This window comes from Camelus bactrianus, chromosome 19 (genome assembly GCF_048773025.1).
Source record: "Camelus bactrianus isolate YW-2024 breed Bactrian camel chromosome 19, ASM4877302v1, whole genome shotgun sequence".
NCBI lineage: Eukaryota > Metazoa > Chordata > Mammalia > Artiodactyla > Camelidae > Camelus > Camelus bactrianus.
Genome location: NC_133557.1, coordinates 19,460,720 through 19,474,720, shown reverse-complemented (window position 1 = coordinate 19,474,720; position 14,001 = coordinate 19,460,720). Strand labels below are relative to the sequence as shown.

The 14,001-nt window shown below is 53.7% G+C and overlaps 1 protein-coding gene and 1 long non-coding RNA gene across 10 annotated transcripts in view; one reads left to right on the top strand and one right to left on the bottom strand.

The window, feature by feature from the left end:
* The window catches only part of HNF4A (hepatocyte nuclear factor 4 alpha), a 57,733-nt gene that overhangs the window by 21,778 nt on the left and 21,954 nt on the right, over positions 1-14,001 (bottom strand). Inside the window, exons 1-2 of one of the 6 annotated variants that reach the window (XM_045519357.2) lie at positions 9,455-9,738; positions 90-264 (exon numbers count right to left, since the gene is read on the bottom strand). In XM_045519357.2, the coding sequence (XP_045375313.1) occupies positions 90-103 (14 nt within the window). In that variant the 5' untranslated portion in view covers positions 104-264; positions 9,455-9,738. Of the gene's footprint in view, positions 1-89; positions 265-4,158; positions 4,443-9,454; positions 9,739-14,001 lie in introns of those variants that run through there. The other 5 variants (XM_010958711.3, XM_010958714.3, XM_010958713.3 and 2 more) reach the window with 5 other exon arrangements.
* LOC105071923 (uncharacterized) overlaps positions 7,260-14,001 on the top strand; it is a 38,520-nt gene continuing 31,778 nt past the window's right edge. For 2 of the 4 annotated variants that reach the window (XR_012500645.1, XR_012500642.1), the window contains exons 1-2: positions 8,288-8,561; positions 8,685-9,346. This is a non-coding gene — a long non-coding RNA (uncharacterized LOC105071923). Of the gene's footprint in view, positions 8,562-8,684; positions 9,347-14,001 lie in introns of all 4 variants that reach the window. The other 2 variants (XR_012500643.1, XR_012500644.1) reach the window with 2 other exon arrangements.

The following is a 14,001-nucleotide window of genomic DNA, read 5'->3' as shown; positions in this document are numbered from 1 at the left end:
CCCTGGGCCTCGGCAGAGAGCAGACAGACCCGTGGGGACTTTAGCCCAAGTGGGCCTATTTCCCAGCTGGAGAAATCAAGGCCCCTCACCTGCAGGAGTACATGTGGTTCTTTCTCACACTCCTCCGGAAGAAGCCCTTGCAGCCGTCACAGCTTGAGGCCCCATAGTGTTTGCCTGTGGCCCGGTCCCCACAGATGGCGCACAGGGCACTGACACCCAGGCTGTTGGGTGCGTTGAGGTTGGCACCTTCTGTTGGGGATGTGTCTGTACCAGAAAAGAAAAGAGTGAGGATGCAGGAGGGGTCAAAAAGTCACCTCTTGGGGGCCATGCTCTCCCGCTGGTTTCGATTCAGAAACTGACATGAGCACTGTAGGGGCCTCCCCGGGTTTCAGCCTCAGCCACAGTGGTGCTGTTCCCACTCCCTCAGTGACCTTGGGCAAGTCTTTTGACATTTGGGAACCCCCATTTTGCATCTAGGACTTAGGGATGGTTGTGACACTGACTTCACAGAGTTGTTTATGAGGGTGTGCTCCTCCCCGTGGTGGAGACTGCTAGCCCCAGCTTTCTCTGGGCAGTAACGAAAACCTGGCTATCTCCTAGGATGCACCCAGCCCTTATAGACCCTGACTGGCTGGGCAGGGGAGGCTATGAACAAATATCCCCCCAGCACCTGCCCAGAACCAAGTCCTCGTCTTCATTTCTTGCTGAGTGACCAGGGTTGAGTGGGTCTCAGCTTGGCACCCAGGGGCCCTGCAAACTCTCCCAGGGAATAGGAAGACATACATCAAGGACAGTAGCTCATCTGCCTTCCTGGGAGGGTCATGGCATCAATCTAGGTGCCTCATAGCAAAAGCTGCTGCATCTGTATAAATGTGAGGAGAGGGAAAGAGGCAGGTGGCGGGGGTCCTGGGGTCTAGTGCTGCCACTAATTCACCTGTGATCTTGGGTGACTTCCTTTTCCTTGCTTCTGTTTCCCCTGGGCCTCAGTTTCCCTGACCGTAAAAGGGGGCAGTTTGACTGGTCCAGTTGTTTCCCTTTTTTTTTTTTTTTTTAACATTTCAGCAGCTGAACCATCTTTTTTGTAAGCAGATCTTCCATCAAGGATAGACCTCATAGAGAAGATGATAAACGTTAGGGACTGTCTCCCCAGAAAAATGTCTGCACACACACACACCACACAAAGTCGTGCACACACACGTATTTTCATGGAAACCCTGAATCCAACCTTGAATTCCTAGGGAACATCTGGCTAAGAACCAGAGAGGGGTATAGCATGTAGTTAAGAGCATGAACTCTAGCCCTTCTGCCAAGTTGAAACCCCAGCTTGCCCGCTGCTTAGTCACATGACCTTGGCTGCATTCGCTTACTTCTCTGTGCCTTCGTTTTCCTCACTTGTATAATGGAGAACATGATAAGCCCCTAGGGCTGTTATGAAGATTCAGTGAGTCAATCTATGTGAAGTACTTGGCACACAATAAGCACTATGTCAGCATTTGTGAAATAAAAACTTTTCTGCCGAAGAAAACTCTCAGAGCAGAGGACTTCCAGGCTCCACACACAAGCAGACCCTGCCACATCTCTGCCGTGGCCTGGCTGAACACCTCCTAGACTCCTGAGGATGCCCAGGAGCGCAGCCCCCTCCACTTGGTGAATTATTCCCGGAGATGGGGATAATTGTTAAGCTGCGTTGGTGCCCTTTCTCCCTCTGTCTTGCCTCCTCCAACCCCTGGGAGAGCTGCCCCCACAACTCAGGCAGAGGCTGGGGGAAGGGGCTCCCATATCCCAGGCAAGATTGGCTGGGTGCTGCCAAGTGTATCATCCTACCCCCGGGGTCAGCTCATGGCCCCCATTTCCCAGGTGAGAACATCAAGGCTCAGAGAATTTGGGACTTGCCCAGAGTCATCACATTGCTGTTAAGTAGAGGAGCCAGATTTATGGTCCAGGCATGCGGGCCGGTGCTGGACTCTTGCCAGTGCTGGACTTGTTGAGGTGACTTCTGGGGCCTCTGATAAATAAGGACTTCAGCTGCTTCTGAATCAGGGGTAGGAGGTGGATGGAGAGCTAGCCTTAGAGCCTTCGAGCCACTAGCCCAGCATGTATGCGAAAAATAACCCCAACTCTCAACTCACTTCAAACTCTAGTGGGGAACATAGACCCTTATAGATGCTCAGAGTTCCTGAGATAACTCATGCGGACCCAGGACCAATTACCAGTGCAAAGCACTCAGTGCCTTGTCTTATTTAATCCTCTGGTTAGCCATGGGAGGCAGGTGCTATGATTTGTTCCCATTTCACAGATGAGAAAACTGAGGCTCAGAGAGGAAAATGGCTTGGCAAGTTCACACAGGTAGGTAGGATCTATGCCAGAATTTGAGCCCAGATCTTTCTGGCTCCAGCACTGGAGGCTGTCCTATCTTCAGGCTTGGCCTCTGTCTGCCCCATGAACACACAATTCCTGGGAGCTGGAGGCATGCACTCTGAAGGGGTGATGGGGCCAGGCTCAGGAAGCAGCCCAGGACTGGGCAGTGGCCAGGTGTGGGAGCACACACTGTCCTTCTGGGGTCACACACACCCCACCTAGTGCAGCAGCTCTTTGTTTACCATTTTCTGTATGTTTTCCCCTTGGTTCCCTCACATGATCCCCGGATACTCCTAAAAGCCAGCCAGCCAGCCAGCAGTCCTAGGGTGACGAAGCCCATTTTGTAGGTGATACGGAGGCAGGAGAGGGGAGGTGATGTACCCAGGATTACACAGTCTGTGAATGGCGGGGGCAGGTGAGAAGCTGGTAAGACTGACCATGCACAGTGCTGACACCTCTTTCTGGCTGAGCTGAGCTGACTCAGGTTCTACAGACCTTGGGCTGAAGCCACAGAGCTGTGGAAGGAAGGCAGGTGGGAGGCTGACTACAGCCAGTGGCACCCCCTCTCCACTGAGGCTGGCCTGCGATCAGTTAGGTCCTCCTCGCTTCCAGGCCTCCTCCCTTCCCCCACCTCCTTGCAGAAGAGAACCCACCCCCACTTCACATGCGCTCTCAGGGATGTGGGAACGAATGTATAAACCTGGGAAGGGACACACAGGCAACACAATCTGCCCTGAGACAAATGGATGTGTCGCTGATGTGAATTGCGTTTGTCGAATGGCAGCCCTGCAGATCATGTCTGCACGATCACTTGTGCATCCGAGCGCACTGACCACCATCCCCACCGCCGGCTGGGGTGCACACATGTGCACAAGCAGGCACAAACAGGGGTGTGAGACAGAATGCCCAAATGGGACGTACATCCAGGAAGCACGGAGCACACAAACCAATCCATATCCACAGCAAACATGTGCAAATATCTACAGGCACACATATATACACTCATCGCCACTCTGGGACATCAGACAAACGCAGGCATCAACAAACACAGACCCAGTCAGTGAACAAATGCAAATAGCCGTAGACGCAGTACATGCGCACGCAGACAGGCAGACACAAACATGCAAATAGATTCCCGCAGGCACATGTTTGCCAACATACTCCACCATCCGGCCACAAGCCTACACGGAAAACATGCACGCACACCAAGAGAAGGTCACGAGCACACACCAGCACACACATGCGGCACACACATTGCTGATCAGCGTCTCATTTAGCAAAACCTCCTTGAGAACTCCATTTTCTCTAAGTGGGGCATTCACCCCAGGACAGCCCCAAAGACATCCTGACACACAGTTGTGCCTCCGTCCACAGTCTCCAGGGACAGGACATACCTTTCCATCTCTCTGGACCTAGGCCCAAGGGACTCAAAAAGGGGCTGTGTTGGGCCCAATTACTGGAGCCAGACGCCTAGAGGAAGTTCACCATCAAGTCTCCGCTCCCAGTGACACCCTGAGCAGGAACAGCTTTGGTAACAGGGACCACAAGGGCCCAGTAGAAATACCTGGGACCTACTTATGCAGAAGATTTGCTCTTGCAGCCCTTCACCCCCACCCAGAATGCCTCGGGTCACTGTACCTGGCACATCTGCTTCACCTGGCAATACCTGTGCTCTCCTATGGGACCAACCTGCTGTATCATTCTCCACCCCAGCCCAAAATTGAATGTCACAGACCCACTCCTGTACCTGGGCATACCTGTCCCCAACTGGAACACCTGGGCACACCTGCCCCTACCTACCATTGCCCATCGTCAACACCTGCACGTTCTCAAATTCCAGGGTGGTGTAGGCTGGGTCCAGCGCAGCACTGTAGTCGGCCATGTCCATGTCGACAAGGGTTTTGGAGAGGCGCATCCTCCCCCTCCACACCTCGGCCACCTGCCCTGCCCAGCCCAGGATGCCCACCCCGAAGGCTCTGGGCCGAGCCCCAGCCCCCGCCCTCCACCCTCCCACTGCCTCCTCCCAGGTGCCCTCTCTCCTTCCTGCGTTTCAAACCGTCCTCTGGGAGGATCTGCCGGGGAGTCTGGGCCTAGCCTCTGCTAAAGGGTGGAGGCTCTGCTGGGGAGGGGTGGGGGTTAATGGTTAATCAGCTCCCCAACTGGTGGACAGGCTGGGCGGGGCCGCAGGGATTTGTCTATTTGTTGGTTTCTGACTGACACCCGGGGTGTTATTACAACAGATGGGACCCTAACCCCCCAATATTCTGTTACCAATTCTTTAAGAGGGGCGCACTAACTCCCCAGCACTCATTTGACCCTGACTCAGCCACCCTCCAAGTCACTGCCACCCCAAGTCAGGCTTATGAACTAACATATACCCTCCGACACTGACAGCCCACCTCCAAGATGCCCTAATTCAATAACTTCCCAAATCACTGACTTCTACCCTCAATGCTCTTGCAGAGATAAAGCTGCCTCATGGCTCATGAATCAAAAATATAAATCCCAGGTGCCAGATCTTCTAGATCCTCATTCTGGAGCAGGAAGGACTGAGAGGGCCAGACTCATGTCTGGTTCCCCTCCCATGCCACTCATGACCCCGCTAGGGCTACCACCAGCCCCCACAGCGCCCAGCTGCTCAGGTAAAGACAGACTCCATCTTCCATTTCCCTGTCACCTCATCCTGTCTCCCTTCCCCATCCACCCCAGTCCAGAATGGGCGGAGACAAGGCTTACAGCCCCACAGACCTGGATTAACATTCAGGCGCCTACCACCTACTAATCGTGACTTTGGGTAAATGATTCTCCTCTCTGAGCCTCAGTTTCCTCGTCTCGAAAATGCACAATCAACTTCAAAGGGTGGTTTGAATAGTAAGTAAGGCGGCGTTAGGAAAAAACAAGTGGTGCCCAGAGAGAGCGTTCATGCCCTCTCCTCCTCCTGCCCCCTTGGCCTCCTTTCTGTATCTCCCTTGTTTCTCCCCACCCGTCTCCTCCCTCCGGAGTGGGCCCGCCGGGGAGCCACCTGAGCATGCACAGAGCTCCACTCTCAGATCCCCATGTTTGGTTCAGTGCTCAGCCATTCTCATCAAGGGGCCCTGCATTTTTGCTTTGGACTGGGCCCTGATCATTATGTGGCCAGTCCTGCCTGCCTTCAATTTGTGGCCCAGTCTTTTCTTCTCACCCTCCAGCCCTCACTGCCCGCTACACACTTTCAAGAGCTCCCTATCTAGCTGGGGGGTACGGCCGCAAGGTAGAGGTGGAAAGTGTGGGCAGAGGAAGAAGGATCTGAGACTTTGGAAGCCTGGGAGCCTGTCCTCCTTTGCTGGCTGGAAAATCTGGGCAGAGGGATATGGTGACAAGAGCAAGAGTGGGTGAATGGGTGAGTTAGTGAGTGGGTGGGTTGGTGGAGGAGTGGATGAATGAGCGAATGAGTAAATGGCTGAGTGAATGAATGAGTGGGCAAATCAGTGGGAGAGGGGCACATCGCAGGGGGTGTGTGGAGGCATCCTCATATTCTTCCAACTGTTAGGAGCACTTCTCTGCCCCATGTAGCTTTGTTCTCTCCCTCCGTCTTCCCCCTGGAGCTGAGATAACCGGGGTGGGGGGTTGGGGTGGGGGAAACAATTGTTCTGGAGGAGAAGAGAGGCTGGATTTGGCATCAAGAGACGTGGATTTAGGAACTAGGTCTGTCACTATTCGGGTGATTTTGTCTAAATCACATCTCTCTAAGGGCCTCAACTTTCCCATCTGTATAATGGAGTGAATATCCTGGCCCAGTTGTTTGTTGGTCAGGAGAAGACCCCGAGGGAGGGAGGGAGAGAGAGAGATTCCATAAGGGCCTGAAGGAGAGACCAGCTCCTGGCGGGTTCATCCGTTGCTCCACCAGGGACATCTGATCCGTCTCCAGCAGCCTTGAGGACAGTGCTGAGCTGGGCAGGAGACCTGACTAAGGGATAAACACTGAGAAGGAGGGGTAGCCCTGGGAGGGGCTTCCAAGGGCTGACTACAGGTGCTGCCACCTGTCTGGCACCCAGGACAGACCACACACAGCTACTCCCCTCACAAGTCTACCCATCCGTCATCTCGTCGAGTATCAGGGGTTCAATTCCCTATTTCCAGAAACGGGCTGGGATCACTGGCTTGTCAAAGTTCCATCGGTAACAAAACTAACAATTTTTCAGTCTCTATAGTTGGCATCTTAGACCTAGTTAAATAGGATCTGTGAGCCACTAGGGTCAGCCACGACACGTGCATGGCCTGTTACATGTAAGAACTCCCAGGTGGACAGCCTGCACGTGACAAGCTACTCTGTACACAAACCATGACATACACACTTTACCAAACGCACAACATGGGTGACCCACTGCCTATGAGGCACGTTCCAGAAACCTATTCGTGCCCCATCCGTGTCCCACCAATCACAACCTACCCCATAAGTAAATCTACCCACCCCTGAACTAGAACTTGCGTAATCTATTACATACACGACTCACCCCACCCTTGGCTGACCCCAAACAATATCGTCCAGACACACGTCCCTCCTATAAATGACCAGCCACCTCTCGGATCTACTGGCTCTGTGGTCTCAGGCGAGTTATTATTTCAAAATCCCTGTTTCTCTTTCTGTAAAATGGGCCTAACTTGTAGTTTGTTGTGAAGATGAAATGAGATAAAACTATAAAGTTCCTAGCCCTTCTCCCCACCCACCCCCACCCTTGCCCCACCCTTAAAGGATAAACCACAGACCTTGAAATCAGAAAGACCTGGGTCAAAAGCCAGGCACTGCCAATTCCCAAGCTCTGTGACCTCAGGTTCCAGCTTTCTTATAATTCATTTTGGCATCAGTTGGGTTGATACCTTTTCTGCAGGGATGGTGTGGGCCTTAAGTGACCGAGAGTAAGCATACAATGCAACAGCAGTGATTACTGTCGTTAGTGGTTGATTCCTTGACCGTCTGGCCACATAATCAGTTGGAATCAGGACCCCTGCACAGAAGAACTCCAGGGATAGCCTATCCAGCCCTGAACAAACCCTGGCTTCCATGCCATCAACTCTGCAGCCTTCTTTACCTCTGCACTGCCCCTGACCCGAGCTCAACATGCCCCAGCTCCCAGGGGAAAACAGAGGCCTCAGATCTCACCTTGAGGCCCCACTCCTTCATGTAGTTGGAGAAAACGGGGGCCTCGGGAAGGGGAGGAGGTGGGTGTTTTGATAGCGCTGTCTGGGCAGCCGGAGGTCTGGGAGGGAGGCTGCTCTCTGTGGGCAGGGAGCTCAGGCCTCTGGCATGGACAGTAGTTAAGGGAGCTGCCGCTCTGGACCACATCATTTGTCTTTTAAATAACAGTAATGGCTAATGTTTCTGGAGAGATTCTGAGCTGGGGCCAGTGCTAAGAGCCTTCCCCTCTTCTCAGTTGATCTGTCCTCCTTTATAGATGACAAAATTGAGGCTCAGAGAATGAAATGACCTGCCTAAGGCCATACAGATGTCACAGGAGGGGCTGTAATTTGAACTCAAGTCTGATTCCAGAGCTTGAGGACCTCACTCCCTCCGTGCTGCTTCCCTCCTGGAATCCTAGAAAGAACCGTGGAATCCTGGAGCGCTGGTGGCTAGTGGGTCCACCATCACGTTACTGGCAGGGATCTCAGGGGTCTGGGGAGCCAAGATGCCTGTCCCAGGACACATACAAGTTCAGAGGCCTCCTCCAGACACCGGCGACCCCAGGCTGCCTGGCGTCTTCACTTCCCCTGGGTGCTCACCACTGTCTCCTGTCTTTCCTCCCCCACCCACTGCCCAGGGAGCGGTGGTGCGGGGAGTCCGGGACTTATCAAGACAAAGAACAAAAGTCGTGGGGGAAAGAAGCCAAGAGCCATCTCCACTCTGGGGTAGGGCCCTTCAGTTTCGCCCCTTTGAAATTTCAAATTCCAGTTTGTGGACAAAGTCCTCACTTTCTCACAATATAGGTCCCCAACCACTGACCAAACTCCAGTCCAGGCAGCCAGCAGGCCCAGGGCTGGTGAGGCTTTGCTGCTTCCTTTGGCAGCTCTCAAGGTCCAGGGGGAGGGGTCCTGGGCCAGCTGGGGTTGGCCAGGCCATCCCTGCAGCCCCAGCCCACCTCACAAGGACCCCTGCCTGCCACCTGAGAGGACAGCCCTCTTCTTGGAGCCAGGAGCTGACGCTTGCTGGTACCAACAGCCAATACCAGGTAGGCCCCCTTCCTGTTCTGGGCATCTTTTCTCTCCCTTGCACCCCTAAAACATGGCCTATCCCGCTCTCCTTGTCCTGGGTTTGGGCCATCATGTTGGCTTAATCCATCACGACTTCACAGAACTTCAAGACTGGACAGAATGTCTCAGCCAACTCACCCATTTGGTGGATGGAAACACTGAGGTCCCCAGGGGAGTGCCAGCTGGCTCCAGGTTGAACCTGAGGGGATCAACCCGCTGAGCCCTGAAGATGGAAGACACATGCTCAAGGCCATTTAGTGGCAGCAGGGGGAACTTGGCCTTAACGAGAAGACCATGAGCTCTGTGAGGACCCCTCTGCTTCATCGCAACCCTCAAGGAGCCTGGCAGTGCCTCCTACAGACCCCAGAAGGTGGAGCGTCTGTCCATTCAGTCACTGATGGCCATTCACTGGGATGCCACGGAAGCACTTCCGAGAGGAAGATGAAGAAGCTTGGGGCTGAAGGCCAGTGGATTTGGAAGGAAACATTTATGTGGTTAACTGATAACTCAGCCCCATCCTTGGGCCCCTGGAAGCCTCCTTCCTCCCTGTCCTCAGCATGATTAAGACGAACTTACCTGCCTGCTAATCATTGCTGAGCCTGTTGATTTTGCCTTAAAAAATTAACTGGGCATGAGTTTGCGGTTTGCCTCACCCCTAACCCTGCAAAGCAAAGGCCTGGGTGGGCAGGAGGCCACCCGGGTTATGCAAGAGGCCGTCGGCCTCCCCACGCAAGCCAGCAACCCCTCTGCTGCTCTCCAAAGGGTAGGTTTTGCTCCAGAGTCAACAGTCTGCTTGTTTCCCCTGCTCTGGGTCCTGAGCAAATTTGCTGTGTTACCAAAGAGAGATAAAAGCAGCTGGGGGAGAGCTTACCAAACAGGGATGCGAAGCGGCAGCTTTGAGCTTGGGATTCTAGAATCCTGCAGTGTCAGAGCCAGGAGAGCCCTTAGGAGGATGTGGCCTGAGGCCGTTCAGACTGGATTCTGAGATCCCAGGAGCCAAGGGAATGTATGCAGAGGCCTCGCTTTATCCAGTGCCCACCACTTAGGGACACTGTCCCTTAATATTTCATCTGAGAGTGGAACCGGCTGCTGATAATGGGAACCGGAAAACTGCTGGTCCAGCCTCACCCCCTCACTCATCATGCAGATGGGCAAATGGAGGCTAGAGGGGGGAAGTGACCCGCCCAGGGACAGAGGTCACCCTGGATGCCCTGAGGCTCCAGCTAGGCTGGGGCAAACAGGGCTCTCTCTAGTGCTCAGTGATGTGTTCCGGATGTTAGTGAACATCATGGCCCTGAAACGCCCTCCCCCACTGTTCATCCTCCCTCCCAGGGCTGGCTGGAAGCAGAGCGGTGCCTGAGAGCCACCGGAAGGCCAAGTCACCTGGCCCTGTGTCCTGTGGGCCCTCTGAGGAGTAGCCATGAGCTGCAAACCAGAGGCTCCAAGTTCTAACCCATCTCAGCCTTGTCCTCTCTCTGGAGGCATCAGGCCATCGAAAAAGAAGCAGAGCCCTGCCCTGACTCTCTCAACCTCTCTGAGTCTCAGTTTTCTCACCTGTAAATTGGGAATAACAACACCTAACTCACAGAGTTGCCATGAAGGTGAAATGGACTGGGATATATGCAGTAATAACAATGGCCTGTGTTTACAAAGCTGTTTTGAGAGCCTTCCGTGCATTGACTCGTTAATCCTCACAACCACTCTGGGACATAAGGCAATGTTTTTATCACTATCTTATAGACCCGAGGCACAGAGTGGTTAAGTCATATGCTGAAGCTCGTACAGGTTATAAGAAGCAAAAGCTGAGATTCCCCCTGAGTAATCGGGCTTTGGAGTCTGTGCTCCCAGCTTCCGGGCCACCCTGCCCTACCCTGCCCTTCCAGGGCTGGCATACAGTAAGTGCTCAATGAAAGATGGCCAATATGATGATAAGCACAAGGCACACATGGGCTGTGTAGATGGACTGTGAGGGCTGGAAGGTGGGAGAAAGAAGACATATCGCTGGGCTGGAGTGGTCAGAGATGGATTCCTGGAGGAAGTGGTGTCCTGTGCAGAGGGAACGTCCAGAAGTGGAGAACACTGTGGGTGACGGCAGAAAGTCATGGAAGCTACTCTGGCTGGAGAGCAGGGCATTATGGGAGAGGCTAACTGTAAGGCTCAAGAGGTAGGGGAGAGAGTAGGGTCCAGAGAATGATCGGGAAGGAGGCCAGGAGGACTTGGGTCTGTGTGGGCTGGGCCTCCCTGCAGGCTGCCTTTTGCCAGGTGGCTTGTGACTTCTGGGCTGAGGCTGTTGCTGTCCTCCTGGTTATGTTCCTCTCTCCTGGTTATGCTCCTGCTTTTATCTAGGCAGAGGTGACTTTGGGAGTTCAGTGGAGCCTGCCCAGCCCCTGGCAGGTCTGAAGGGTGATGCGGAGCCCTGCCAAGCTCAGGCCCTGGTCTTTGGGTGGGGGGATGAACCCACACCCCAGGAACCACCCTTGGGCTCCCCAAATTCTTGCTCTGAAGGGCTCCAGGGATCTGCCTGGAGGTCACTGAGATGAAGTGTTTGGGATCCTGAGACTCAGGCCAGGGTCGCTGCATACAGTTGTACAGGTTGCTCACTGCACAAAGGTTCTCTGGCTAAGGGGGCAAGTGGAGGTGGAAATCCACCCTTGTTCCACTTACCAAGGAGCTTTGGCTGCCCAGAGAGGGACATCATTCATTTATTTTCACAAAGTCTCCATGTGAGCTCTGTCCCAGCTCTGCTTCCAGCCACTGTGTGACCTTGGGCAAGGTCATTTCTCTCCTCAGCCTTGGTTTCCCATTTGAAAAGTTGTCTAGCATAAAGCAGAGACTCACCCCTGATGGTGAATTAGAATCACCCGGGGCCCTTAAAAATACTGATGCCCACACCCCATCACAGTCCAATGATCAAATCTTGGTGGGGAGTGGGTGCTGGGTATGAGTATTTTTAAAAGTTCCCAGGTGATCCTGATATGCAGCCAAGACTGAGACCCCAAGACTGAAATCTGGAACTGGAAAGGCCTAGGTGTGCATCAAAGTTCTACAACTTCCTAGTTGCAACTTCAGTGAGGCTCCATTTCCCCATCTGTAGAATGGGAACAGTGGCAGCTTCCTCATAAAGTCAGAATGCCAATCCAGCAAGATGCTGTTGAGACCGTGCTTGGCACTGTGGCTGGCAGGTAGGGGGCTCCCAATTCTTAGTACCAGGACTATTATCTGCCTACTGACAACATGAAATTGGCTTAAAATAAAGGGCCCTGTTAGGTCAAGGATTCAGAGACTGGGAGTCAGGCTTTCTCTCTTCCGGAGTCAGGTTCTGGTATGTGGGTCTCAGTCGTGGCTGCACACCTGTCGTATTATTGAGGTATGAGTGATGATTCTTACAGTTTGATATTTTTCTCCAAAATGGTACAAAATTAAATTTATTTTTGAATCAGTACTGCATTCACAGGATTCAAAAATCAAAACAATATGAAAGGTGCACTTGAGAAATCTGGCTTCCACTGCTGTCTCCTGTCCACCCACTTCACTCCAGCTGACCCTTCTCTGAACTTTCCTGACACAGACCTGGCTGGATGTAAGACCATATACTATCATCCTCCAGCACTTAAAATGACCTGCATCTTGCTTTGTTCATTTCATAGCATAACCTGGAGACTTCCCCACAGCAATGGCAAGCAAGCTTTGAGGAAGGAAGGGTTATTGCCCCGTCCCAGGTGAGGGAACCGAGGCTCGAACTGCTGAGTCAAGAGCGTTTGGACTCTTGCTATCTGACTCCAGAGCTGGTGTTTGTTTCCTGCCCCAGCATGGACTTCCAGGAAGCCTGGCCCAGAGAGCTTTGGAGCCTGGCCTAAATCTCTCCAACGTAGGCCTGGCAGGGGGAGTGGGGTGGGGTTGAGCCCCTACCGTGTCCGGGCCCTGACTTCACAAAGGGGCTGAAGTGTGGAACAAAAAATGTCCAAAGTCATCCAGATAGTGACCCAGTGAGGGGCTGTCCCCTGGATGGGACAGTGAGGGCCTGGTGGCCATGCCCTCCAGTAGAATGGAGCCTGCCAGGATCTCTCTGGCATCTGTAGGCTGTGTGGGTGGCAGGGGAGGGCAGGGCTGGGGGAGCGGCAGGGAGGGAAGGGAGGCCTGGCTGATGGGACAGGCTCTGAGGAGGGGAGACTGAAGGGACCCCATTCCTGGAGGTCAGGAAGCAGGATGTGGAATTCATGGCAGAAGGGCAATGCCATTTTAACCAGATGTTTTCTGCTCCGGCAACCTCAGGGCTCCCTCTGGCTTCCTGACCTGCTTCAGGCCAGTGACTCACTGCCTTTGGACAAGTCACTTTTCCTCTCTGTGCCTCAGTTTCTCCAGTGCAAAATGAAGGTGATTAGGAAGCTGGCCTTTAGGTAGCTTTGGAGCAGCCCCTAAAAGATTCTCTGAGGCTCTTCTTGCCTTGTTAAGGGAATCTGGATCTCGCCTTGATCAGAATGGGGTCCACCCATCAAGGCCCTGGGCAGTCCTGGGTTCGGGGCCGGGGTTACAACGTCTCAACACTGCTCTAAAACCTGGACTCCTCCCCGCAGTCCTCTCTCTCCCACCACCTTGTCCTCCTCTCCAGGTAGATATGGAGTCAGGACCATACCTGGGGGGTCCCGGGGGAAGCCCTGGCCCCAGTCTGACATCCTCCTCCTGGTGCTATGGGGTCGCACACAGAGGGCAACCTCTTCATCCTTGAGGGAGCTCCCGCAGCCACGCTGGCACCCCAGACCCTGCGAGGGCTGCTGGGCAGAGTTAATCTCTTAATACTGGTCACAATGAGATTTCAGGGATGGAGGAAGGCGGTCTCCATAGAAACTGCAGACCAGCCCAGGACCCATGCAAGGAATTAGCCACAGGGCTCAGGAAGGGACTCCTGGAGACCCAACCCAAACAGGAAGGGAAGACATAGCGGCCTGAACTCCCGTGTCCTGCTCCAGCTCTCCTGCTGCCTCTCTGGAGGGCTTCAGACAAGCCATACCCCTCATACTGTCCCAGTGTTCTCCTGTTAAACTGCACAGAGCCACCTTCACAGGGGGAGCCCTATGACCTTTCTGGGCCTCAGTTTCTTCATTCTCCAATTGGGGTTATAATTCTCAATCCAGGGGCCTTTCTAGAAGAGTGCAGTCTTCAGAGTCTGCCAGGCCTGAGTTTGAAGCTAGGCCTTTCCCATTCAGACTGTAAAGCTAGGCCAGGCATTTCACTTCTCCCAGCCTCAGTTTCCTCACCTATACAATGGGCACAATCACTGTCGTGCCTGTCTAGTAGGTACTGACGCTCAGTGACTGTGAGTCTCCTTCCCACCTCTTTCGGACTGCCCCACCACACTGTACATCCACCCCCCACCCCACCCACTTGCAGCTTTCAGAATCCCAAAGCTGCCTTGTCTCT